This window comes from Malania oleifera, chromosome 9 (genome assembly GCF_029873635.1).
Source record: "Malania oleifera isolate guangnan ecotype guangnan chromosome 9, ASM2987363v1, whole genome shotgun sequence".
In the NCBI taxonomy this organism is placed as follows: domain Eukaryota; kingdom Viridiplantae; phylum Streptophyta; class Magnoliopsida; order Santalales; family Ximeniaceae; genus Malania; species Malania oleifera.
The window spans coordinates 29526608-29553889 of NC_080425.1; the positions used below are offsets into that span (position 1 = coordinate 29526608).

Below are 27282 nucleotides of genomic sequence, written 5' to 3' on the forward strand. Positions count from 1 at the left end.
GAAGTTCGATCGACCAAACGATTGGCATTTCCCACGTGGGGTTCGGTCGACGAGGGCGTTGCCCATATAAACTTGGTCGGTCGACCGAGAGGTCAACTTGTTGACCCGGTGGGAGTTCGGTTGATCGAGGAACTCAGTGTAACTGAGTTTAGTTGATCAAACATGCCATCCTAGGACATTTCGGTCCTATTTCACTTATAATGTTATCCCTATACATATGATAATTAATTTTAAGTTAATAGGGAACATTTTCATGCATAATAGTGTCATATGGCAAGTCTAAGGTCTTTAAGAGCCGACTGAAAAAATTTGGCGTCAGTCGACCGTGCCCTATGGTCATTTGGTTTCCCTATGGTCATTTGAGCTTATCAATCCTATCATGCATGTAATGCATTAATTATTACAGACCATTGAGTTTCAATTATTACAGATCTGAATAACAACTTAATTAAATTACATTGAATAAACATTCTGGGTCTTTATCTTCTTTAAGCCCATGTGCGTGCACTATATGATACTTCCGATTGATCCTATACACAAACTCATCAACCATTAAATACAAAGAGTATTTGTCATTATTAAAACCGGGTATGACCCATAGAGTCAACAAATACCATTTAAAATGAAAAATTGCTCTAATACGATTGAAAATTGAGAAAAATCAAATGTTAAGGATGTGTAAAATTAAAATTTTATTTATTGATTCGGTATATATTTTTATTGTCTTTGTCACTTTCCTTGAAAACCAAACATGAAATGAAAGTGAAGGTGAAATCCCAAGAGGGTGGTGAATTGGGTATTTTAAAATTTAGTGTGGAAACTTAATTAATTTTAAAACTTATTTAACACGTGATCTAAATATTTTAATCACCATAGGAATCTATTTAGCAAACAACTATACCAATCAGAAATCCTAAGTATGAAACCAAGTCACAAGCTTTACAATTTTCTTAGCAGATTAATGTTAACAACAATATGTTCAACCACACAAATATTTATTCTAGTGTTGAAATGATTAATGAACCAATATAGTTTAATTCCAGCAAGTTAAATCAAAATGGAAATCCATAGCTACAACAAATTTTAATCAGACTATATATTCAAATCATTCACGACATCAATAATTCAAAGTATAACATTCATAGCATTCCCCAATCAAAATAAATCATTCACAGCAAATAAGATCAATATATATGTGCTTGAAAGAAAAGAGAGAAGGGATAAAAATGACACCAAGATTTTTTACTAGGTTCAGCAACGTGCCTACATCCTTGCCTCAAGCAACTTGTTGTAATGTATTTACTAGAACTTTTCGTTCAATAAGTGGAGCACCTCTCTCCTTTCAGTAGGTGGCGCACCTCTCAAGTAAGAACACCCTTTTGCTTGTTTCCGATTCACACCCGAATTGTTTGTTTACAAATAAACAGCAACAGATTTTGTACAAGAATGAAACTCTCTCAAAGAGCAAATTTGTACTTAATATCACTAGGATACTCTGAACAATAAATTTGCTAATGAAGCTTAAGAGATTGCTAGGTTTTCTGGATTGAAAGATAGGAAATCGAAGTACAAAAACCAGAAAATATTTTTCAGCGAAGAAGAACAACACACATCAGCTATTGAAAGATAAATCAATGTATATTTTTGTGCGATAAGGTTGCCCTAACATGATTAGGGTTAGCCTTAAATAGTTGGGTATGAATTCTGACCATTTGCCCAAATTTTGGTAACAATATATTTTGAAAATAGAAAGAAATCACATTATTCGCAAAATAAGTCGTGCACTTTGGTTGACTAAATTGGTAGTTCGGTTGCCCGAACCAATTAAACTCATGAATTTCGAAACAGGCAGCAGCTTTTAGTCAATTGAACTTTAGATTCAGTCGCCTGAACCATTCGATTGACTAAACTTTCAGTTCAGTCACCCAAACCAACACTGTCTGGGCTTTAACAGTAGTACCCATTTGGTCAACTGAACCATAAGGTCGGTCGTCTGATCTCACTACTACCAGACCAGGTTGTTTAGTTTCATGCATTTGGTCGACTGAGCTTGAGCCTTGATCGCTCGAACATTCTGAAATTCATTGTTCCCTTTAATTTTTTATTCCAAAACTCATTTTTATTCTTTTGAAAAGATATTTAGACTTTGAAAAGATATTTTCCAAATTATTGAAATAGGTCTCTAAGTCCAATTTATCCTATAAGCTTCAAACAAACTTAACCTTGAGAAGTACTTACATGAGACTTCTATTACATTGTACATGAAATAAAATCTGAGTCTTCATGTCTTGAAGCTTTCATCCAAGCTTTAGTCAATCTTCATTTTGTTTGTTTTCTTCATGACTTTTAAACTTAAATGTGGTCCATTGTGCTTGTAAGATATAATACCTGTAAATTCACTTGAAAACACAATCAAATTCCTTAGTTTGTCATTATCAAAACCAAGATTAAGCCTTGTTAGGCCAACAGTCTCCCCCTTTTTGATGATGACAAATAAGGAGTAAAATAAGGTATCCTTGATAAGGCTCCCCCTCACAATAAGCATAATTACAATGTAAAAATTTTAGTATTCTCCCCCTTTGGAAAATACAAATACAAGCTATTCTCCCCCTTTGAGAAATACTTGGAAAATTACAAGTACAAGCATATTATTCAGTTAGAGCTTAAGCATATTTTTAGTATGAGCATATTTTCAATTTGCTTTCATTTTGCTTGTTCTCCCAATTCACAGTAAATATTTTGCTTGTGATCATATACATATTTTGCTTGTTCTTCCCCTTTTGACATCAGCGAAAAGATACTTAATAAAACATAAGTAGCAAACATAAGTTCTCCAATATCCAGCATGCAATTCACAAAGATGACATTCAGTAGAAAGTCACAATCAATCATTTAGTATCTAGCATGCAGACATATACAGTATTGCCCAAGTAGAACACATAATGATTACAGATTAAGCATACACAATATTAACATGCATTATATGTTAAAGTTGTTTGAGAAAACAAAAAAATATAATAATTACAATCAGAATTACAATGTTTCAAAGAAATCTCTTTAACAAAAACTCTCATTTAGTTTTCCTCAATATCATCTTTAGCGGATGAGCTCTTGTCCTCCTCATCATCATTGTTGCCATCCTTGTCATTTGAGCTCACTTCCATGGGAGCTTTCCCTCTGTATGAGGAAACACTACCTGTGTTGCTTTCAATTCGAGCGAGTCGCTGATCAAAGGAACTGAAGTAGGATTGGAATGTCTGTTGAAGTGAATTTTATTTAGATTCTACGTCTCCATGAATAGCACTAAACTGAGCATCCATATCTCGACAATAGTCCAAAAACCAAGTAGGAGGATCAGTAGCAGCACCAATAATAGCAAATGACACTTCATGGGGTGTATCATTCCTCTGAGCACGTTCATGTCCCTCCTCCATTTGTAAATTTATATTATCTCTCAAAGGTGGTTGGTATTTGGGAATCCAACCAAGTACTCGATCCAATTCATAACCCATGAGTTTCATGGTGATTGAGGAAAATTTATAAAAAATTTTCCATTTGACAAAGAGAGTTGAAGAACAAGCTAGACCAAGGTTCTAAAAATATAAGGTTTAGAATCCCTCCATAAGGGAGTATGACTCATCTAGTTTCATCCTTAGTGATCATCCATTTTAGTATAAGAGAAAGAAGATCAAGATGCTTGCCTATATAGGTGCACCACATAACAAAACAGTCTAAATAGGAAATATGGTCTCTTGACCCACACCAAGGTAGAATGTTATATATTATAAGCAAGTGAATAATCTTGATCTCAGAGTTAATTGCCTATACAAAGGCGGATGATCAAAATAAAATGGCGGTTTAGATAAGACAAGGGGAAAAATGCTTGGGGTGTAAATCCTTAATTCATTAACCAAGTTTGTTCTAGGTTTGGACATTCAAAATCTCCATACTAAATTCAAAATCTCTCAGCTATTGTTTGTGGGGTTAGTGCAACAGATTTGTTCATGATTTGGGTCGTGTATATGGTTCCTTCCCTTGCTAAGTTTGCACAAAATAAACGTGCTGGGTTTGGATAAACCCCTTTAGGTTGATAAGCTTATGAATCTATCCCAACCTAAAACAACAAACATCCGAAGAATATTTGGGAAGTTTTCTTCTACAAAATGCATGTCTAAAATCTTATCAAGAATAGGTTCTACGGAACGAGGATGTTCGTTGTAGAGTTTCTTTGCTCCTAGAGTCAAGAGCCAGCGATGAATTTGCTTTGTGTCATCTTAGCTGGAATAGGCATTTTTGTGAGCAACATTCTTTGACCTTGGCATGATTTCGGAGCTTAAGAGCGGAGAAAAATGAGAAATCTGAGCTTAAATAGCAAGATCAAGGCTTAGATCGGAGTTTTTGGAGCAAAAATGAGGTGTAGAAGGCTTGAAGAGGGTGAGGCGCAGGTTTGGGTGAGAGAAAAGTAAAGTTCGGGTAACTAAAACGCTTAAAAGTTAGGGGTTTTTGCGACTTTCAGATTTTATATCTGTGAAGTTTGGTTGCCTGAACTACTCGTTCGGTCGCCTAAACTTCCTAGGTAGTAAAAACTCCTAACACAGTAAGCATTCGGTCGCTGGAATAGGGAGTTCAGTCGCCCGAAGTCTTCGGTTGACTCTATATTGAGCTTTCAGTCACCTAAACCTTTGGAAACCCTTTGCGACCAGTGTAATGGAGGTTCGGTTGACTGACCTACCCTTCGGTCATCCGAAGTCCTGAAATTTTTAAATAACTTCGAATTTCACCCGAAACACTTAAGTTGATAAACTACTTCTCCTCAAACTACTTCCTTAGCATGTAATAAGCCTAATTCACGTATGATTGATATAAAACGGTCTTCTAAAAAGGATTTCGTGAATATGTTGGTCAATTGTTCATCCGTGCTCACAAATTCAAGATTGATGCCCTCCTTTTGTACATGATCTCTAAGGAAGTGATGTCTTATATCGATGTGCTTTGTTCGTGAGTGAGATATCGAATTTTTGGATATGTTAATGGTGCTAGTATTATCACATTTTATAGGCACAAACTCACATTCCAAATTATAATATTTAAGTTGTTGCTTCACATATAACACTAGAGCACAAAAATTGGCAGCAGCAACATATTCAACTTCAGCAATAGATAATGCCGCGGAATTATGTTTCTTGGAAAACCAAGATACAAGAGAACGTCCTAAGAAGTGACATGTACCATTTGTACTCTTGTGGTCAATTTTGCACCTGGCATAGTCCGCATCAGAGTAATTGATCATTTCAAAGGATGTGTCTTTAGGATACCATAAACCCAAGTCTATAGTACCAATCAAATGATGTAAAATCCTTTCGATAGCTATTTGATGTGATTCTTTAGGTAAGGCTTGAAATCTAGCACAAATACAAACGTTAAACATTATGTATGGTGTACTAGCCATTAAGTAGAGCAAACTACCAATCATATCTCGGTAGTATTTAACATCTACCAATTTCCCTTGCTCATCTTTATTTAGACTAATAAAGTTGCTCATAGGTGTTCCCAATGCCTTGCCACCTTCTAATTCAAACTTCTTGAGCAGGTCTTTTATGTACTTAGATTGGTTTATGAAAGTGTCAGGTTTGGCTTGTTTGATTTGAAGACTAAAAAAGTATGTCAGTTCGCCCATCATGCTCATCTCAAATTCATCTTGCATGAATAAAGCAAACTCCTTACATAGATTCTCATTTGTAGCACTAAATATGATATAATCAACATAAATTTGAATGATAAGCAAATCACTGGCTTGGGTTTTGATGAAGAGAGTACTATCCATCTTCCCTCTTGATAATCCACTTCCTGGGGGTTGTGCTACGTATGCTTCTTCATTTATGAAACCATTTAAGAATGCACTTTTTACACCCATTTGATATAGTTTGAAGTTTTTATGGGACGTATAGGCAAGTAACATACGAATGACTTCCATTCTAGTTACAGGAACATTGGTTTCCTCAAATCAATGCATTCTTCTTGATTATAACCTTGTGCTAACAACAATGCCATTTTCATCCATTTTATTCCTATAAACCCATTTAGTGCCTATTACTGAATGATCATACGATCTAGGAACTAACTTCCAAACTTTATTTTTCTCAAATTGGTTTCGCTCCTGTTGCATAGCTAATACCCATAAATTATCGTTGATTGCATCATTAATGTTTTTAGGCTTCTCTTGTGACAGGAATGCACAATGATCACATAGGTTCTTAAGTGAAGATCTAGTTAACACCCTTCGTGATGGTTCACCAATGATTTGGTCCTTAGAGCAACTCTTCACAAATTTCCATTCTTTTGGCAATTCAACTTGTTTTAGAGAGTCATTATCAAATGGTTCCTTAATTTCAGTGCTCTCTTCTTTGCTATCATGATCTAAACCTTTTACTATATTTGGATCATCATTATCAATGGTTTTAGAAGAGAATGAGTTGGCTTCATCAAATACAACATGAATGGATTCTACAACAGACAATGTTCTTTTGTTATAAACTCCAAATGCTTTACTATTCAGAACATATCCTAAGAAAATCTCTTTATCTAATTTTGCATCAAATTTTCCTAAGTCCTTTTTATCATTTAGAACAAAACATTTACAACCAAATACATGGAAGTATGAAATATTTGGTCTCTTTTCTTTCCAAAGCTCGTAAGGGGTTTTATTCAATTTAGCCCTAATGGAGACTCTGTTCATAACATAACAGGCGGTATTTACTGCTTCAGACAAAAAATATGTGAGTAGGTTATGCTAATTTAGCAGAGTCCTAGCCATTTCTTGTAGGAATCTGTTCTTTTTATCAACAACTTCATTTTGTTGAGGTGTTCGTGGTGCTGAAAAGTTGTGTGAAATTCCATATTCATCACAAAAGTTTTCAACATCTTTATTTTTGAACTCTCCACCTTTATTGCTTCTTATGTGTAAAATACCATACCCCATTTCATTTTGGAGTTTCTTACATAGGTTGGTAAGTATTTTACACACTTCATCTTTGGAGGCTAAGAATAACACTCGGGTGAACCTGGAGTAGTCATCTACTATGACGAATGCATATTGCTTTCCTCCTAGACTTTGTGTTTTAGTTAGGCGAAGCAGATTTAGATGAATTAACTCCAATTGCCTTCTAGTGGATATAAATTGCTTCTTTTTTAAGCTTGTCTTGATTTGTTTCCTAAGTTGGCAAGCATCACAAACTTTATCTTTTGTGAATTTGTATTGGGTAAGCCCTTAACTAAGTTCTTCCTAACTAACTTAGATAAGAGGTCCATGCTAGCGTGTCCTAATCTCGTATGTTATAACCAACTGGATTCATTTAAGACCGTAAAACATTTTACATCTTGAGACACTAAGTTTTCAAAGTTTATGCAATACACCTTTTTAACCCAATTTGCAATGAAGAGTATTTCGTGTTTTTCCATATTTTCAACTATGCACTTATCCTTTTAAAAGGTTATGCCAAATCCTTTATTACTGAGTTGACTAATGCTAAATAGGTTATGCTTTAAACCTTCAACTAATAAGACATTCTCAATTATTAAGGTTCCTTACTGACTTTACCGATACCGATAATTTTACCTTTGGCATTGTCTCCAAAAGTGATGTGTCCACCTTGCTTTAGTGTTAGTGATGTGAATTTGGACTTGTCTCCCGTTATATGCCTTAAGCATCCACTATCCAAATATCACTTGTCTTTCGAGGGGGTGGACATAAAACATACCTACAAAAGGATTCAAGTAATTACTTTAGGTACCTAAACCTTCTTTGGTCCTTTTAGGTTAGTTTTAGAGGTTTCTTTGACTTTCTGCACCTTTTTAGTTTTAACGTGCTTTCTTTTAAATGGGCACTCAAATATTACATGACCCTTCTCTTTACATAAGAAACATGTGGTGTGTGTGTATGTATGCATTGGTTGAGGAAGTATTCACATAGTTTTTAGATTCTCTTACAAAATAGCCCATGTAGAGATTCTTTTTCCTCCTATTTTCTATTCCATTAAATTCAAAGCCTTTTTTTTGTCTAAAGATACCTTTTGAGAGTCAACTAGTTTGTCAAAATTTTCTTTTCCTTTTGTGAAGTTGTAGATTATTTAGACTAATCTTCTATCTTTCTTTCTAGAATAGTGATCTTTAAATATTTATCATTTTCACAAGTGGCTTGTGATTTCAACTTCTCTAGTTCTTTTGAAAGTTCTTCAGTCTTATTCTCAAATGCAACAATGTGCAATTCTTTTTCCTTTTCAATAGTAAGATTAAACTCTAATTTGTTCATTAATATTCAATTCTCACTTTTTAGTGTGGTGTTTCTTTTGGATGCCCTAACAAAGCTTTTATGTAATTTGAATAAATCGATATGTAATTCAGTGTATGATGGCATGCTATCACAAGATTCATCATTGGATTCATGACTAGAGTCAATGAACAAGTTAGAATAAGAGTACCTCATCGTTCAACGCCATAAGGTAGAAGTTTTCCACCTCCTGATTGCTCGAGCGCTTTCTGAGCTGCTTGAGTTGGAGTCATCCCAAGTTGTGGCCTTCATTGCCTTCTTCTTCTTCTTTTTCTTTTTCTTCTTCTTCTTCTTAGACTCCTTATTAAGTTGTGGACAGTCAAGTTTAATGTGACCTACCTTTTTGCAGTTATAGCATGTTGGAGGTTATGATTTTGTTACTTTCCTGCTTGTTTCTCCTTTGTCCATTTTAGATCCTAGAAATTTCTTAGTAAATTTCTTATTCTTTTTGAAAAATCTACCTAGTTGTCTGGTGGTTAAAGTTAGGTCTTCTTCATCCATCTCTTCATCTTCCTCATCACTTAAGCTTTCTTTGGAAGCTTTAAGAGTGATGGATTTCTTAGTTTTGCCAGCTTCAGTTGTTCTTTCATTAATGCCCATCTTGTACGTGAAAAGTGACCAAATAAGTTTGTCTAAGTTCATGGCTTTTAGATTTCTTCCTTTAGTTATGGCAGTGACCTTATGTTCCCAAACAGTTGAAAGTCCTCTAAGGATTTTCCTAATCATTTCGTATGTAGGGTAGTTTTTCCCAAGTGCGTTTAGGGAATTTTTGATCTGGGTGAACCTATTGTACATACTCGATATGGATTCTTCTGGGTTCATCCTAAAAGTTTCATACTCACTAGTGAGCATGTACATTCTACTATCCCTAACATCTATAGTTCCCTTATAGGTTATTTCTAGCTTTTCCCATATTTCTTTAGCACTCTTGCAGCTCATTATTCTATTGAATTCGTTTGCGTCTAATGCACAATATAGGACATTCATTGCATTAGAGTTTATTTGCATTTGTTTCATGTCGGCCTCATTCATTTCATTTTCTTCCTTAGAAATTTCCTTATTTTCAGTGATCTTAGTAGGAACATAGTTTCCTTGGACTACAACTCTCCAAACTCTATAGTCCATGGTTTATAAACATATTTTCATCCACTATTTCCAAAAGGTGTAGTTCACATCGCAAAATATTGGGGGTCTAGTAAAGGATTGTCTTTCACCAAATGGGGACACGCCTAGGTTTGCGATTTAGACCTTTGTGCAACTACCTATAAGGATTTGTTGTAACCTATGCTCTGATACCAATTGAAAGTGAAGGTGTAATCCCAAAAGGGTGGTGAATTGAGTATTTTAAAATTTAGGGTAGAAACTTAAATTAATTTTAAAACATATTTAATAGTGATCTAAATATTTTAATCACGATGAAAATCTATTCAGCAAATAACTATACCAGTCAACAATCTTAAGTATGAAACCAAGTCACAAGCTTTATAATATTCTTAGCAGATTAATGTTAATAACAATATGTTCAACCACACAAATATTTATTCTAGTGTTGGAATCATTAATGAACCAATATAGTTTAATTCTAGCAAATTAAATCAAAATGGAAATCCATAGCTACAACATATTTTAATCAGAATATATATTAAAATCATTCACGACATCAATAACTCAAAGTATAACATTCATAGCATTCCCCAATCAAAAATAAATCATTCACAGCAGATGAGATCAATATATATGTGTTTGAAAGTAAAGAGATAAGGGATAAGAATGACATCAAGATTTTTTACAAGGTTCAACAACGTGCCTACATCCTTGCCTCGAGCAACCTGCTGTTTAGAACTCTCCCTTCAATAGGTGGAGCACCCCTCTCATTTCAGTAGGTGGAGCACCTCTCAAGCAAGAACACTCTCTTGCTTGTCTCCAATTCACACTCGAATCATTCGTTTACAAATAAATAGTAGCAGATTTCATACAAGAATGAAACTCTCTCAAAGAGTAGATTTGTACAAGTTAAAATCACTAGGATATTCTCAATAATAAATTGGCTAATGAAGATCAAGAGATTGCTAGGTTTTTTGGATTGAATGATAGGAAATCGTAGTACAAAATCCAAAAAATATTTTGCAATGAAGAAGAACGACGCACAACAGCTATTGAAAAATAAATCAATGTAATTTTTTTTTGTGCAATTAGGTTTCCCTAACACGATTAGGGTTAGCCTTAAATAGCTGGGTTTGAATTCTGACCATTTGTCCAAATTTTGGTAACAATATATTTTGAAAACGAAAAAAAAGCACTTTGTTTGCAAAAAGTTGTACGCTTCGGTTGACTGAACTAGTTGTTCGGTCAACCAAACCATTTAAACTCATGAATTTCAAAATGGGCAATAGTCTTTCGATCAACTAAACTTTAGGTTCGGTCACCTAAACCTGTTCGGACGACTGAATTTTCAATTCGGTCGTTCGAGCCAACACTATCATGGCTTTAACAATAGCAGTACTCATTGGGTCGATTGAACCATAAGGTCAGTCGCCCGAACTCATTGATACCAGACCAGGTTGTTTAGTTTCATACATTTGGACGACTGAGCTTGAGCCTTGGTCGCCCGAACTCACTGATACCAAACCAAGTTGTTCAGTTTCATGCATTCGACTGACTGAGCTTGAGCCTCAGTCACCCAAACATTTTGAAATTCATTGTTCTTGTTGATTCTAGTTCCCCGTTCAAGTTGAATTCTAGTTCAAGTTCAACTTGAATTCTAGTTGACTAGAATTTTAGTTCCCGTTCAACTTGAACACATGCAACGAAAGCACACAATCAGCCACGAACGAACCAAAAATCACTAGTGCAAACACTCGATAATGAACTATGCTCAAGAAGCAATCAAAGACTAATAAGAAGAAGTAAAAACACAACCAGAACATACAAGATTTATGTGGTTCGGCAATAGCCTACATCCACAGGAGCAGCACTTGGGTTTTCGCTATGATCAATGTCAAAGCTTACACTTTTGGGTTATAATATTATTTATATAACAATCTAATGTCTATAGAAGAGTTCTAGTAAAACTAAACTACATCTATAGTGATCCCCTGGTGGTAAAACCCCCAAATAAGCCCAATCTACAAGCCCCCCGAATCCAAAATACGTGAACTGCACCGACGAAAATCATCGACGGTTTGACCAAACCGTCGACGATTTTATGCTAGCCAAGGTCCTCTTGCGTATTGCCTGAAACCTATTCTCATGCAATTGTCCCTCACTTCACGTAGCTCTCTCTGGTACATGTGATCCACTCTGAATATAAGCCACATACCCAACAATCTCCTCCTTGGCGAATATTCACTACCTTGAAAATCTGAAAGCATAACCGCTGCTCCACCCGAGCCTGTAGATCGAGACCCGCCTCCCCTCTAACACTTGGAGACGTAAACCAAGTCCAAATCATGCTTGAACTTGACCGTGGTAATAGGAACTCCACTTAACTAATCACCCAGCTCCTTGAACGATCCTTCAAACCACAATACTACCTTGGCAGCCTTAGCCTCTACCATGAACTCCACTCCAGTTGTAACCAACGCACCCGGAGACTGTATGCTGGACTTCCAACAATTAGGCCTTCCTATAATGTACCCTGTTGTAAGCCCCCAGTCTTCCAAGCCCCCTGTGTAGCCTCCATCTGCAACCTCACAACTGATAGAACCTCCTATGTAGCCTCCATTTGTGAACCTCACAACTGATCCAAAGTACCCCAATTGCACTGGCGTAGGAAACCTTTAACATGACCCAAACATCACTGTTTGTCTTCGAGTACTAAGCGGTAGACTGTTTACTTAGATTCGCCAATGGTGTACCAGTGACAAGTTTAAAAGCAATCATGCTGAATCTCACCAACACTTGATCCCCAAAACCACCTTGAGATAACCACAATCTCTATGTAGTTTTGTCCACACAGCCACCTAGAGATAACAACAATCTCCCCGCACCTACAAAGTCACCCTGAGATAATCTCAATCTCCATGTAACTTTACTCTTGCGAATCTCCAACCCAATAATACTTTTGGTAGCACTCAATACCTTCATGTCAACTTCCTTTCTCAACAGAGTCCCTGATTGATCTACCTCAGTCAGAACCTTTCCAGCAATCAGCATATCACTCATATAAAACCAAAAAATACTTGCCCACCTGCAGCCTATCTCCCTATCCCTCTCTTGGAGCACCATGAACCCCCTCATCTAATTCTTATACAGTACCTCCATCTCCTGCACCATGACACCTATCCACCTACCCTTCTCCTAGTCATGCATTGCCTCCTAAAAGGTAGTAGGATCCTTCCTGGTGGTAATGGTTGCATAAGACATCAAATCACACCTAGGCAGCCTATCTCCCTATCCCTCTCTTGGAGCACCATGAACCCCCTCATCTGATTCTTATACAGTACCTCCATCTCCTCCACCATGACACCTATCCACCTACCCTTCTCCTAGTCATGCATTGCCTTCTAAAAGGTAGTAGGATCCTTCCTGGTGGTAATGGTTGCATAAGACATCAAATCACACCTGGGCAGTGGCCTGATATCGCCTTTGAGCCCATTGTGATCCTATTGGTCTCCCGAGCTCAAACTCCCTTCATCATAACCAATGTCATCTTTGCCCTAAGTCTGAACCTCCACCTGCATCACAATATCCTTTCTATTCTAGTTTATGTTGTGATACCATAAGTCTCCTGAGTTAGAACTCCCTAAACTCCTACCCTGAGTCTCTAACTCCACCTACACAACATGCTCATTGCTGCTACTGCAGCTTTCTGACACTCATTTCTCTTCATATACCTGAGTACGTTGTCTCATGGCTTTAACACCTAAAACCATGTCTCCACCAATTGCCACCCTGCTTGCCATTGGATCACCCAGCTTGAACTCATCTTTCTTATATACCATAAAGATACACTATCTAGACATCATACCAAGTCTAGATCCCACCTCACTAAAAATGTGCATTGCTAGACCTCCAAAGTCTACCGCATTACCAGTCTAAGCCTCTGGTGCAACTCTCCCATCTACTGATTCCTTTGGCGGTCGATTAACCAAGGAACACGCCATACTTGCTGACTTCACCAAGAAGTCCCTTGCAAGCTCTGCATACACCATACCCTACTCACAAAACTCCTTGAACACCAGCGTACTCAGAACCAATATTTGACCTGAGGAACTTTCTCCCGGTTTGTTACTCCACCTCAGCCACAAATTACACCTAGCAAATGACTCCAACTTGTGTTGCATAAGATACCCCTGAACCTTTTGTGCTAACCTTAGAAATACCCATGTCCAACCCGTGATGCTCCCCTCACCGGTCCCCAAACATCCACACCAATGTAGTTAAGAATACCCATCATTTTTTGTGTGGTTACATTACACAAAACGGTATTTCTGGACTCAAAACTCTCAACTGCAGCTCCACCTACAACTATATTACCCTACAGTGCATAGAAATTCCCTGCTATCTTATGTCCCTTCATCACCATCAATACGCCATCACACACCATCATCGTCTCGCCTTTGGACTTGTAACTATACTCGTCACAATCCAAAGCACCCAATGATATCACATTCTTCCATAGATCGGGTACATGTCTTACCCCACATAACGTCCTTACCACACCGTCATACATCTTGATCCTACTATCCCTCATTCTGATAACTTTGCAAACCGCATCGTTTCCCATCAAAACAGAATCAAGACTCACCAGTCTATAAATGGTGAACTAGGCTTTGTTGGGCGTCATGTGAAAAAAATCTCGAGTCTAGGATCCAAGAACTCGTGAGGCGTTCTGAACCTAATGAAATAGTAAGCAACTCACAATCACTACTCCTCGAGACCCCTTCTTCAACTAAATTCAAGAATTTTTACGAACCCCCTTAAGCTTTTGCCTTTCCCTTCTCCCACTCCGGACATTCCGATTTTATATGCCCCAGTTTCCTGCATTTAAAACAATGAACATCCTTCTTCCTCCTGGACTGAGTTTGATTACCACTCGATCCACTCCAGGACTTGCCTCTCCCACGATCCTGATTACCCTTCGCCACCAGCCCTTCACCTTGTGAACACTCATCGCTAGCCTTCTTCCTTTAATAGAACCCCATCAATGCACTCATGATGTCCTCCAACTCTAGGGTTTTTTTCCCCCAAGTGAGCATCATAACCAGATTTTTGTATGTAGGCGACGTAGGTAGGGACTTCATTAACATCAACACTTTACCCTTCTGCTCGAACTTCACATCAACTCGCCCTAGATCACTAGTGATCTGATTAAATTTGTTGATGTGCTGAGTCAAGTCCGAACCCTCCGTCATCTTAAGCCAATAAAGCTTTTGCTTAAGATACAACTAGTTCGAGATTGACTTGGACATATACTGAAGCTCCAGTTTCAACCAAACTGCCGCCAACAAGTCCTCATCCATGCGTGATACAACACGTCATCGGCCAGACATAACTTGATCGTAGAAACTGCTTTTGCTTCAAGCTCCTTCCAACTTGCGTCATTCATGTCGTTCGACTTCTTTCCGTATAACGCCTTCACCATCCCTTGTTGCACTAGTAGATCTTTCACCCTTCATTACCAAAGCCCAAAATTACTAGTTCTATCGAACTTGTTCACATCGAACTTAATCGAAGAGACCCCAACCATTGTAGAACCAATAGCTCTGATACCACTTGTTGATTCTAGTTCCCCGTTCAAGTTGAATTCTAGTTCAACTAGAATTCTAGTTTCCGTTCAACTTGAACACTTGCAGTAGAAGCTTATAATCAATCACAAATGAACCAACAATCACTAGTGCAAACACTCGATAATGAACTATGCTGAAGAAGCAATCAAATATTAATAAGAAGAAGCAAAAACACAAATAGAACACATAAGATTTACGTGGTTCAGCAAAAGCCTACATCCACGGGAGCAGCACTTGGGTTTTCACTATGAACAATGTCAAAGCTTACACTTTTGGGTTACAATATTGTTTATATAACAATCTAATGCCTACAGAAGAGTTCTAGTAAAACTAAGTTACATCTATAGTGATCCCCCAGATGTAAAACCCCCATATAAGCCTAATCTACATGCCCCCTAAATTCAAAATACGTGAACTGCGCCAACGATCAAACCGTCGACGGTTTTCTGCTAAGCCAAGGTCCTCCTTCATATTGCTTGAAACCTCTTCTCATGCAACTGTCCTTCGCTTCACGTAGTTCTCTCCGGTACATGTGATCTACTCTGAATGTAAGCCACATCCCTAATAGTTCCTTTTAATTTTTTATTCCGACACTCATTTGTATTCTTTTGAAAAGATATTTTCCAAGTTATTGAAATAGGTCTCTAAGTCCAATTTATCCTATAAGCTTCATAAACAAACTTAAGCTTGAGAAGTACTTACATAAGACTTCTATTACATTATACATGAAATAAATTCTAAGTCTTCATGTCTTGAAGCTTTCATCCAAGCTTTAGCCAATCTTCATTTTGCTTGTTTTTTTCACAGATTTTAAACTTAAATATGGTCCATTGTGCTTGTAAGATATAATACTTGTAAATTCACTTGAAAGTGCAATTAGATTCCTTAGTTTGTCATTATCAAAACCAAGATTAATCCTTATTATGCCAACGTGATAAAAAAAAAAAAATCATTCTTATTTTCCTTTCCTTTCCCCAATACTTTTTAAGTTCCAAACGGACCATAATGTAACAGAAACTCAATTCTCTTAAGGACAAACTAAATTTCTCTAAGACAGTGTTTTGGAGCATGAACTTCAAGTCTTGGTTTGCATTTGTGTGGATTAGAAAGAAATTCAATACAATTTATATTACTTTTTATTCAAATTTACACAAATTCAAATCTAAGGTTTGAATTTCACACTCCCAAATATAAAGTAAATGGATCAAGTTTTGAAAAATTTTGATTTTGCAGAGTGCATTATACTAGGAAATGTTTCTCGAATTCTATCAACTTGGAAAATATGTATGATATGTCCCTAAAATGCATTATTTTAGGCCCCTATTTACTTATGTTTTGTTCTCATGTATTTACCCTTTCTTATCATAGTTCGGAGTTATGAGTGATTTGTTCATGTTTTAGGAAAATGAAGTTAAAATCGAGGTGTTAAGCAATGCAAGAAGGCAAGGGAGTAATTGGGAAGCACAAGGCTCAACCAGGTGCTCAACCAAGCCCCCAAAGCCTTAGTTCATCAAAGGAAACTAGACCTTGCTTGACCATGTGGTACGACTAGCAAACACAAGGGGCAACTAGGTCACAAAATGAAGACTCTAGAGTGCAGGCTGAAGTGGATATGCTGAGAGGTTCAACCAAAAGCGCAACCAAGAGACCCTGAGGAGCGACCAAGTTGGTTGAACATAAGCCTAACTGAAGCAGAGATCCCGAGAGTTTCAACTAGGGTGTGACCAGGTCAAGGAAGCCTGTAGACAGAACCCTAGAATTTCCGAGAGTCTCGACCAGGGCACAATTAGGGAAAGACTAGGGTGCGACCTGTTCAACTGTGTTCAAACCTAGAACTTGTTTCACGAGACTTCTGCCAAAACTTTTCTAATTTGAATTCAAACTCTTGTATGCCCTTTTAGGTATAAAACCAAATTTCGAATATGTGATTAGGGTTCTCCTTTGGCCCCTCTTTGGTTAGTGACAGACCTAGAGTGTCTTTGGGTGCCATTTTAGATTAGATTTACAGCTTTCTTTCAATTTCATGTCTAGTTTGTATTCGGAATCTTCAAAGGCCTGTGACAACGTTTGCATTTTAAGTGTTGCCACGTAGATTAGTTGGTTCTCAATTGTAATCCTGATTGCTAGTGATAGGCCTTCAAGCTTCAATTGATGTCATTTTCAATACTTGTCTATTTACTATGCTTTGATTTCAATTCTGCAATTTAAATACCATGTCTTTAATTTCCATGCACATTTAGTTCTTTGATTGTGATGAAACCCTAGGGGATAGGATAACATAGTTAGGGATTCAGTCACTTATACGTAATAGGTTACGGTTCCTATAGAGTGTTCTGTGCTCGCTGGATAGGGTATACTCTGGTTCCTAACTATGCTCTAGATGATTGGTGTATCTTCGCTACCCTATGCCACTTGAATGACTCACTTGACTGTCTGACCTAATACGGATAGCTGACCAAACATAGTTATCGCAAACGACAGCTTGAGCTGAATTCATGATTTGAGACTTGCTTTCTAGGAGTAGCTTTAATTACAATTTACTTTCATTGCTTGTGTAGTTTAGAAAACAACCCAAAAATCTCTTCTTCTTCTTTTTTGCCTTTTATGCAGAGCGTAGTAAACTAGGCTAAACTTGGTAAACAACTGCACCGAGTCCTTGAAGATCAACACCCAATTCACTTCTTGTTCTACTGAACTTGGGTTTAGTTAGGTTATAAATATTATTTTTGGTAGTTAAGGACTTAAGCCTTAGTGAGCCTACCAAATTTTGGTGTCGTTGCTAGGGACTCAGCTACGGTAGTAAGCCAATTTATAGTGTAGTGTACTATGTGTTTTGTGTTTCTATATTTTCTTTTGTTTTTAATTTTGGTTTGATATTTGAAGTTTTGATTGTGTGCTGAATTTATATATGTTGGGTTTGCGATCTTTGGATCCTGAGTTAGTGCCTATAGACCATGAGATTGAGAGCTCTCGTAGGCCAATTAGGAAATCTACCTCTAGTGTTGAGTTGGCCGAGTCCTCTGAACCTAAGTTCATGGCCAAACCCCGACCAGTTCCCGCTTACCAAAATCTAGAACCTCTTGCTCCCCGTCAACCTGCGGTGAAGGAGCAACCTCTTTGGCCTCTTAGAGATTATTTCACACCCAATGCATACACATCACCGTTTTGCATCCGGTTCCCGAATGTTGAGGCGGCGCAGTTTGAAATCAAGACCTCTAGCATCTCGATGCTTCCCAACTTCTTTGGGAATTCGACTGAAAATCCATACAAGTATCTAGATGAGTTTCTTGAGTTCCACCATCCGTATACCTCACTATGGTGATGATGCTCTCAGTTTAAGGTTATTTCCGTTCTCTCTGAAGGACAAAGCCAAATATTGGCTGAATTCCTTAGAGCCGAACTCGGTCATCAACTGGACCACCATGCAACATGAGTTCTTGAAAAAGTACTTTCCTATTGGGAAGACTAACCAGCTAAGAAAGGCAAATACTAATTTCTCAAAAATAAATAGGGAATAATTTTTCGAGACTTGGGAATACTTTAGGGACCTTTTGTGTAAATGCCCTCACCATCAAGTTGTAGGTGACAGTTAGTCCAAACCTTTTATGAAGGGTTAGCTAAGCGAGATAGGTCCATGGTTGATGCATCTTGTGGAGGTACTTTTCTCACGAAGCATGAGAATGAGGCATGGATTCTCTTTGAGACCTTCACCGAGAATTCTCAATTGTTGCTGCTCGTAGATCATCCCAACCTTCCTTTTCCCATCCTAAGGGAGTTTATGAGTTAGTCGCAAGCCATGACCTTGCACCCACACTGCACACCATTGTGAAGAAACTAGATCAATTCTCGTCCTTAGGACAATAATCTCAGCATGTGGCATGTGCAGAGGTGTGTGTCATCTGCTCTGATCCCTCTCACACCTGTTATAATTGCCCCCATGCACCTCCCACACCTGAGTTTGTGTAGGAGGAAGTTAAGGCCACCCATAATTGGTACGACATGCCAACCAATGATCCCTACTCTAACAAGTACAATCCTACTTGGAGTAAACATCCTAACTTCTCCTAGAGGCCACAAGTTCCAGGTTTTCAAGGTTAAAGACCTCAGTAATCACCCACTGCTCCACCTCCTCGTCCATTTCTAAATCCTCAAAATCCTCTTATGTCTGCCCCTCGACCTTCGACGTACTAGCAACCATCTCCTCCTCAACCCCAATATGATAGATCTTTTTAGGAGACGGTGCTGAAAGCCTTTAAGGGCATTGAGGTTGATTGTCAAATTGATCGGCAATTGCTTCACTCCTACTCCCAGTCTATTGCCAAGCTAGAAGTCACCATGGGCCAACTAGTTACATCTTTGAGTAGGAGAGATGAGGGTAAATTGCTATGTCAGCCTTTAGTGAATCCTAAGGGCCAGTATGGGGTAGAATGTGTGTCGGCTGCTAGTCCTTCGACGTATCATGAGCAAGCCCAGGCTGTGACCGTTCTTAGGAGCAGTAGGGAGGTAAATAATAGGGTTGGGGAAAAGTTAGACTAAGGAAAGGGTAGGAAGAAGATGAGGGAAGATGTCGATGTTGAACCATGTATTCCTCCTTCCTCCAATCTAGTAACTAATAGCGAGACACATACCCCCTCCAATTATGGAGCATTTCCCTATTATGTCACTGCAATGCCATACCCTGCAGCCCTTTATGCACCCTCAAAATCTAAGAAGGAATTTAATACTGAGTCCATTATGGACACATTCAGGCAAGTCAAGGTCAATATTCCTCTCTTAGATGCTATCGAGCAAGTGCCTGCGTATTCCAAGTTCATCAAGGACTTGTGCACCTAAAAGCGCAAGTCTAGGGTGAACACGAACAAACAAGTCGGGCTGACTGAGCATGTGAGCTCAATTCTTTTAGGTCACATTCCTCTAAAACTTAAAGACCCCGGTGTTGCAACCATCTCATGTGTAATCGGTGATTACACTATCGATAGGGCTCTCTTAGATTTGAGAGCGAGTGTGAACCTCCTTCCTTACTTGCTCTATAAACAATTCGGCTTAAGAGAGCTTAAGCCCACCCCAATAACATTGAGCTTCGCTAACTGAGCAGTGAAAATGCCCCAGGGTGTTGTTTAGGATGTCTTAGTAAAGGTCGAAGAGTTTTATTACCCTGTGGACTTCGTAGTATTGGATATAGAACCTACCGACTGGACCAAAGATTTAATCCCTGTCCTTTTAGGAAGATCATTCTTAGCTACGACTAATGTGTGCATTCAGTGTAGGACTGGGATCATGGATGTATCATTTCGCAATATGTAACTCCAGCTAAATGTGTTTCACGCTTCTCAACATCCCCTTGATGACATCCAATCTATGGACGTTGACATAATTGAAGAATGTGTTAAGGAAGTGGCCCCCTCAATTCTTTGGAAGAATACCCTTGAGGATATACTTCAGCCTAATAGCCCCTCCATATTGACTTGGATGACTCGTATGAGCAAACCTTTGCCATTTATTACTTGGTCTCTAGCCTAGAGGGAAGGTTTTGGGTAAGTGAGAAGTGATTTAATGGGGGCATGGAGGAAGAAACTCCCATTTTCGAACCTGGGTGAGTTCGCAATTAATATTCATTGCGTCTGACTAAAAACGGTAAACTTAGCGCTTTTAGGAGGCAACCCAATTGCATTTCTTATTTTAATTTCTTCTTTGAGTCCATAGATTTCACATTGTAGAGTAGGTAGAGTCTAGGATCTGTAAAATGGGTCATAGGTTAGTTAAGGTCCGTCTAGGACACAACCAACACTCACAAGTGCGACTTGGTCAAAGCTCTATAAGTCTAATGGCCTTTTAAATTCCCGAGAAGCTTGACCAGGGTGTGACTAGCACTGCCTTTGGCGCGACCTAGTTAAGCCTCTGAATCTGTTGAGCTTCCAAATTCCTGCGAAGTTCAACTAGGGCGCGACCAGCACTCCACTCTGGCGCGACCTAGTCGAAAGCCCATTTTCCTTATTCAGTTGGGGGTGTGACCAGAGCACGACTAGCACAAAGCTGGTGTGACCTGGTTGAAATTGTAAAATCATTTAAAACTCCCTTTTTCCTGCGAAACCCTAACTCTCCCAAACCCCTTCCCTCTTTGCACCCCTCCTCGCACCCATTTCCCCCTTGGTCGCCCAAGCCTCCTCCACCTTTCTAGAGCTCCAGCAACCCTTCGGTGACCATCCTTAGCCTCTTTGCTCCATTCCTCATACCTAGGGCTCATCCTTTAGTCTTCCCTACGATTGTGGCCCTTCGTCTTACTTTGTCGCGCCCTTGTCCCTTCCCCTTCTCCATCATCCATCTTCCTTTCCACCTTTATAGTTTTCCACCTTCGTCGAGTCATTTCATCCCCATCTGACGTTCTTTGATGATGCCTCTCTGATTGGAGTCCCCACCTACTTCAAAGAAACCCCAATCATCACGAGTCGTTGCCATGCAAAAGAGAGTCAGTGACCAGCCGAAGAATAAGTAATCATCCAAATCATATCAGAGTCCTCTTTCTTAGTCGACAATGAGGGGTCAGCCAGCTCAGCACGCACGAGCACAACCTAGCAGGGGCAGAGGGCGCAGAGGATGACCCTCGCCAACTATGACCTCAAGCAGATGTACGCATTCCAGCTTGAGGAAATATGTTCCTATTCGCGCACGTGGTGCTGCATTGAGATCCTTCAGACAAGGAAGCTCGACCATTATATGACCCTGCCGACAATGACATGTCATCCACACCTGGTGTGGGAGTTTTATGCTCATATGCAGCACAACCCCACCACAGGCGTTTGGCTCACCATCTCATTCGAGCTGACACTGACTTGATCGATCGAGCGTTGTCCCATGAGGAGGCAGATGATATACTGTGGGCGGCTCTCAACTCTTTGGACATCCACCACATCATCAGCCATATGTTTAACGACCTCTATTACGACGGTGGCCACATGCATAGAGGGACGTACACAGCGAGGAACCGCCTGCCAAACTATTTTCTTCTCCTAAACCACATCCTGTAATGCAATATATGCGCATTTGGCAATCATTTAGAGCAACGCGGCATTCATCTCTAGGTGTTGTACGCCGTACATCATAGCATGGTAGTGGATATCCCGAGGTTGATCTTTGAGGAGATTATCACCTTCTATAAGCGGCACATGAAGATTCCTTGCCTGAAGAAGTCACTGCTGATGCCTGCGAGAGGCCAAACAGTTAAGGAGCCCAAGAGGCCCCTCATTCCTTATGCCTAGCTGATAATAGGCATATTGATGAAGAAGAAGATCAATCTAGGTGACTCGGACATGCATATACATATTGGCGAGGTCACCACGGAGAAAACATGGGGCTAAAGCTTGAATTTGGTGGTCAGAGCTCATCTGAAGGTGAACAATTGGGCGCCCTTTGAGGGTGAACCGGGGTCTAAGTTGCTGGTACCACTTTTCTTCCATGACCCCGAGGAGCCAACACACCCTCCGGTGCCACCCCCACGTCAAGTTCCAAAAAAGAAGAGGAGGACGACTGCCAAGCCCTCCACCTTAGCTGCGGCACCTTCAAAGGCAGCCCCTCTAGAGATGGCATCTCCTCCACCGACATCCCCCACTATGCCTCAAGCAGGGAATGACCTGAGCCATCTGTGCTAGGATTTTGAGGCTTTTAGATCAGAGGTGCGACACGAGTTGGTGAAGACCAGGTTGACAATCACTCAAGGGTTTGGGACGATTTTTGAGGCACTCTGAGTCTGCTTCCCGAGTTTATTAGCGACATTTAGTTTCCCAGGATTTGTAGCTCCCTCATCCTCACATGCACCCGCTACGGTGCCTGTCAGTCCCCCCGAGTTGGTCACATTGTTGCGCGTGTCCTCTCCACTCGCTCAGCTTTCGCCAGCTCCACGGGCTCCCACTCCACCATCCCCTCCACCACAGCCCAAGTATCAATCTCCCACGCCGCAGATTGCCCCGCCGGCAAGCCCAGCGGTGATAATTGAGATCGAGATGACTAGTGAGGATGCATCAGCGCTTCCTACGGAGGAGGCCCCTATACCGGTAGCCCCGCCAGTTCATTAGTACCTATGAATGTGCCACCCACTACAGAGCCATCCACAGGGCCAACTGATACTCTAGCATCTCTAGTTGTAGCCACAGTGCCTCCGGATGACATGCCTACCCAGCCAGAACCTTCCTTGGCAATGACCCTCATCTTACTAATCAATATCTCAGTGCCTTCAATGCCTCTTTCCATTATCACACCTCATACTCCTGTCCTACGACGCATAATGGCGCATATGTCAAGAGTCATAGACACTAGCAAGGCTACCGCCGCATCATATGCTCCTGCCACTGGGACATCCTCCACTGCTCCACCTGCGGCTCCAACCTTTTATGCTCCACCTGCAGCCCCAATTTTACGCCCACCACCTTCTGCACCCACTCTGCCACCACCTGCTCCTACTAGCATTCCATCTGTGGCCCTAGCATCGCCTGAGTCACCGGCTGTGTCAAGCAGTTTTTCCAACGATGATGCGACTGCTTCGCACATGCTATCTAATGCAGCTCATTGATATGATGTGAGCACTCCATCCGATGCTTCCGGCGATGTAGGAGGAGGCAATTCTGATTATGATGCGGGTGGTTCTATTGAGGAGTAGTGTTCGTTGTATAGGATCTTTTTATATAAGCTCTTCTTTGTACTTGTATTGTGCTTCTACACACAGTTGTTTCTTTTCTTCTTTTACTTGTATTTTCTATTTCTTTGGTATCACCATGACTTTTCTTTGGTTGTACTTTTGCTTATATTGTATCCATCTTCAGTTGTACGGTTTGGGTGATTAATGAATACATGGTGATTTGTCTATAACTGTCTTTTGTGCTTAGTGTACCACAACTTTTCTTTATATATCTTGGTTTTATGTTGGATGCTTACTTTTGCAGGTACACTTGTTTACTCTTTGGTTCCCGTGCAGTGCTTCCTTCCTGTGCTTTCCAAGTGTTTCTATCCTTACTTCAGTAGGGACACTAAACATTTAAGTTGGGGGGTAGGGAGTTAGGAAAGCACTACATGACGCATTGTGGGCACAAAAATGACATGATTTTTAAATTTTTAGTGAACATTATTTGTTGCATGTCATGTTAACACTTTTGATGTCCTTTACATACTTTTATATAGCCTTTATGTTACAACCTTAGGTTGTTTCTATTAGATGACTTTATTATGCTCACTAACAATGAAGTGAGTTTCTTGTGTATAGTTTCATGTTGTATAGTCAATTTACCTGTTTTATAACTCGATGAGGGTTGACTAGCAATTCACTTATTTTAATGTTGTTGTATAAGTTTTGATATTCACACGGTACATTACAAGGCTAGGACACACTTTCACATTATTTGTTTCACTTAGGGTTCCTTGTGAGCACTGAGAGTATAATCGTGGTGACTGTGACACCTTGTGAGGATTTTTTTAGCCCTTCATTTTTTATTTTTTTGAAGAGTCATTTACATATACTCTAACTTCACGAAACTCAACATTCCTTCTCCTGATATCCTTTGTATGCTAGTCTCGTTATTTGCATTTACTGGCCTAGAGGTGATGTCCAATGGGAAGATATAAACGTAGGCCTTGTAGCCTACTCAAGACGTGAGAATTAAGCCACCCCTATAGATGAACATAATTCATGAACTCCCTTTTTTAGCTTAGTTTCCTATCAGTAGCATGAAGATGACAGAAGTTGTGATGATTGTTATAGCTGACCATGGAAGAAAAACATATAAAGAAAAGAATGAGCAGAAAAAAGGGAAAAAGAGAAATGAAAAAAAAAATGCATAGCACACATGCTCCAAATATAAAATGGTCAAGTTAGGGACATAACACACCATATCCCTACATGTATGAAGTTTCTTCGGTTGTTCCGATGTATATGATATATTCACGCCTGGTTTGTGAATTATCAATCTAGGGTGGTCTTGGTAGGATGTGGCGAGTAGGTGAGAAGGTGCTAGGGTGAAGGACTTGACACCTCTTTAATAGGCTGGATTCCATTCTTATGAGACTAGTCCACTCCACTTTTATCATTGGTTCTTATAAGTATGTGAGATGTTTGATCATGCATGTTTTTCCTCACATATGAGAGTGACCCCATCTTCTTGAGTGCTTTTGAGAATATACCTGTGAGATCGAGTCAAGACGACCATTTTGTAGGTATCCGAGGGTGATTTGAGTGCAATGAATCATTTACTTTACACATGTCTTGTGATTATGCTTGTTTATGCTCGAATTTATATGATGACATTAACTCTGATTTGTAATTGCTGGTTGATTCTCTATAGGTCATGATTTCTTGATGGCTATACGCTGTTGAGACGTGTATGAGTGATTTTCTTCAGAGTTCTCTTTATAATATAATTATCTATAGAGGAGCCTGATTGTAATGATGTTATATTCATGTATGTGAAATGACATGATTGTGTTATTTGTTGATCCTTCTTAATGTCCACTGAGATTGGTGTTTGTGGATATAGCCCTGGAAACCCTCTCGAGACTATAACTCATTCACTAGGGTCACCTAGGGGTTTAAAGCCTTGTTGCATATGATAAATGCAATCGTGTTTCCCATGAAAGAGAGAGTAGATAGGAATTTGGTTATCTTTTATAGTTTTCTTAGTTTTGCTTTACTCGAGGACTAACAAATTATAAGTTGGGGGTTGTGATGTATCCCTAAAATGCACTATTTTAGACCCACATTTACCTATGTTTTGTTCTCATTTATCTTGTAATTACCTTTTGTTAATTTAGGTGTAATCCCAAGAGGGGGTGAATTGGGTATTTTTAGAAACCTTTAATGTTATTTACCACTTAATCCCTATTTGTATATTAAACAAATTAATTGCAGGGGTTTGAAACTGATTCAAATTACTATATCAATGAATTCTTTTTACCTAACTAATTATCAAGTGCGTGTGGGGTTATACAACATACACTCATGCAAGATAGATAATGAAATGTGTTGTGGAAAATAAAAGGAGTAAAGGAAGAGAGAAGGCAACACAATTTTTACGAGGTTCAGCCAACCCGGCTTATGTCCTCGTCTTGAGCAACCCACTTAAGGATTCCACTAAATCTCTGTTCCTTTAACCGGGACGGAGCTTCCCTTACATCTGCTGCTTACAAGAGACACAACTTTCTCCTCACTCGGTTTACAATCCAAACCATGATTACAATATAGAATTTTAAATCTACAAAACAACTCAAGATTTGCTTCTAACAAAACTAGTGAGTACAATCAAAACCTAACACATATTCATATGATGAAACTTGAAACTCAGTATGAATGTAACGATATAATCGTTATATGAATGATATGATTCACACAATTTCCCTTTTATCAACTCTCCCAAAATAATGATATAAGTAAAACCTTGGAGAAATTATAATTCTAGTTCAACTTATTTGATGCACGAATACCAAACGTGATCTCATCAAAAGATTTGTCTTGAATATTATAACAATCAAAATTAATAAGTTTTCTTCCAAATATTCAACCACAATATGATCTTTGTAATATGAATATATATATATATATATGAGTTCCAAATTTCAAAAACTTAAGATAATATTTTTCAAAAATTATCCCCCAATAATATATATAGTTATGAACTCTAAGGATATTTAATCAAGTGGTTTTGTAATATTGAAAATATCAAGTCTTTAACTGAATAAACACTTGAATCAAAAATATTTAACCAATGGCAAAACTTTTCTCAAGTAATGATCTTGTCAAAACAATATAATATGTATATCAGTCTCTCAAATAATATGTAATAATAGATTTTGAGATGAAAAGTTTTTTAACTATAAATATTAACTTCCAAATCAATTTAGATGAAAAGCTCCATAGGAATAAATATTAACAACTAAATTGATTTACCAAACCTCAATACCAAAATGAAAGCACAACGATAGCTAGATTGTTTTTTGAAGATCAAGATAGTCTTAGCTCAGATTTGACGTATAAACTTTAAAATCCCAAGCAAAAATTTCGGCAGTGTGTTCAAAGTTCTCCCAAGTTGTGCTTAACGTACAATATGCTCAATTGTATGCCAAAGGTTTGTTCTCTTTTCACTTCTTGGAGGCACAAGGGTTTAGATATTGATTATATAGGTAACCTTGCCCTTAGGATGATTTCTAACCATTGGATCAACTTGATGAAGAAATAACTCACGTGTTCTC

At 38.9% G+C, this 27282-nt stretch overlaps 2 protein-coding genes across 2 annotated transcripts in view; both read left to right on the forward strand.

The window, feature by feature from the left end:
* LOC131164586 (pre-mRNA-processing protein 40A-like) overlaps window positions 1–24358 on the forward strand; it is a 145233-nt gene extending 120875 nt beyond the window's left edge. The window contains exon 31 of the transcript XR_009139286.1: window positions 23991–24358. The gene's annotated coding sequence lies outside the window, so the exon portion shown is untranslated. The remainder of the gene's footprint in view (window positions 1–23990) is intronic.
* LOC131163408 (lysine-rich arabinogalactan protein 19-like) lies at window positions 23132–23620 on the forward strand. The gene has a single exon (XM_058120000.1). It carries the CDS (start codon window positions 23132–23134, stop codon window positions 23618–23620), a length of 489 nt encoding a protein of 162 aa, XP_057975983.1.
* Window positions 24359–27282: the final 2924 nt, after the last annotated feature.

Bases quoted from the DNA above. Each gene is read 5' to 3' on its own strand.
- LOC131163408 (XM_058120000.1), top strand. From the start codon at position 23,132: ATGAATGTGCCACCCACTACAGAGCCATCCACAGGGCCAACTGATACT.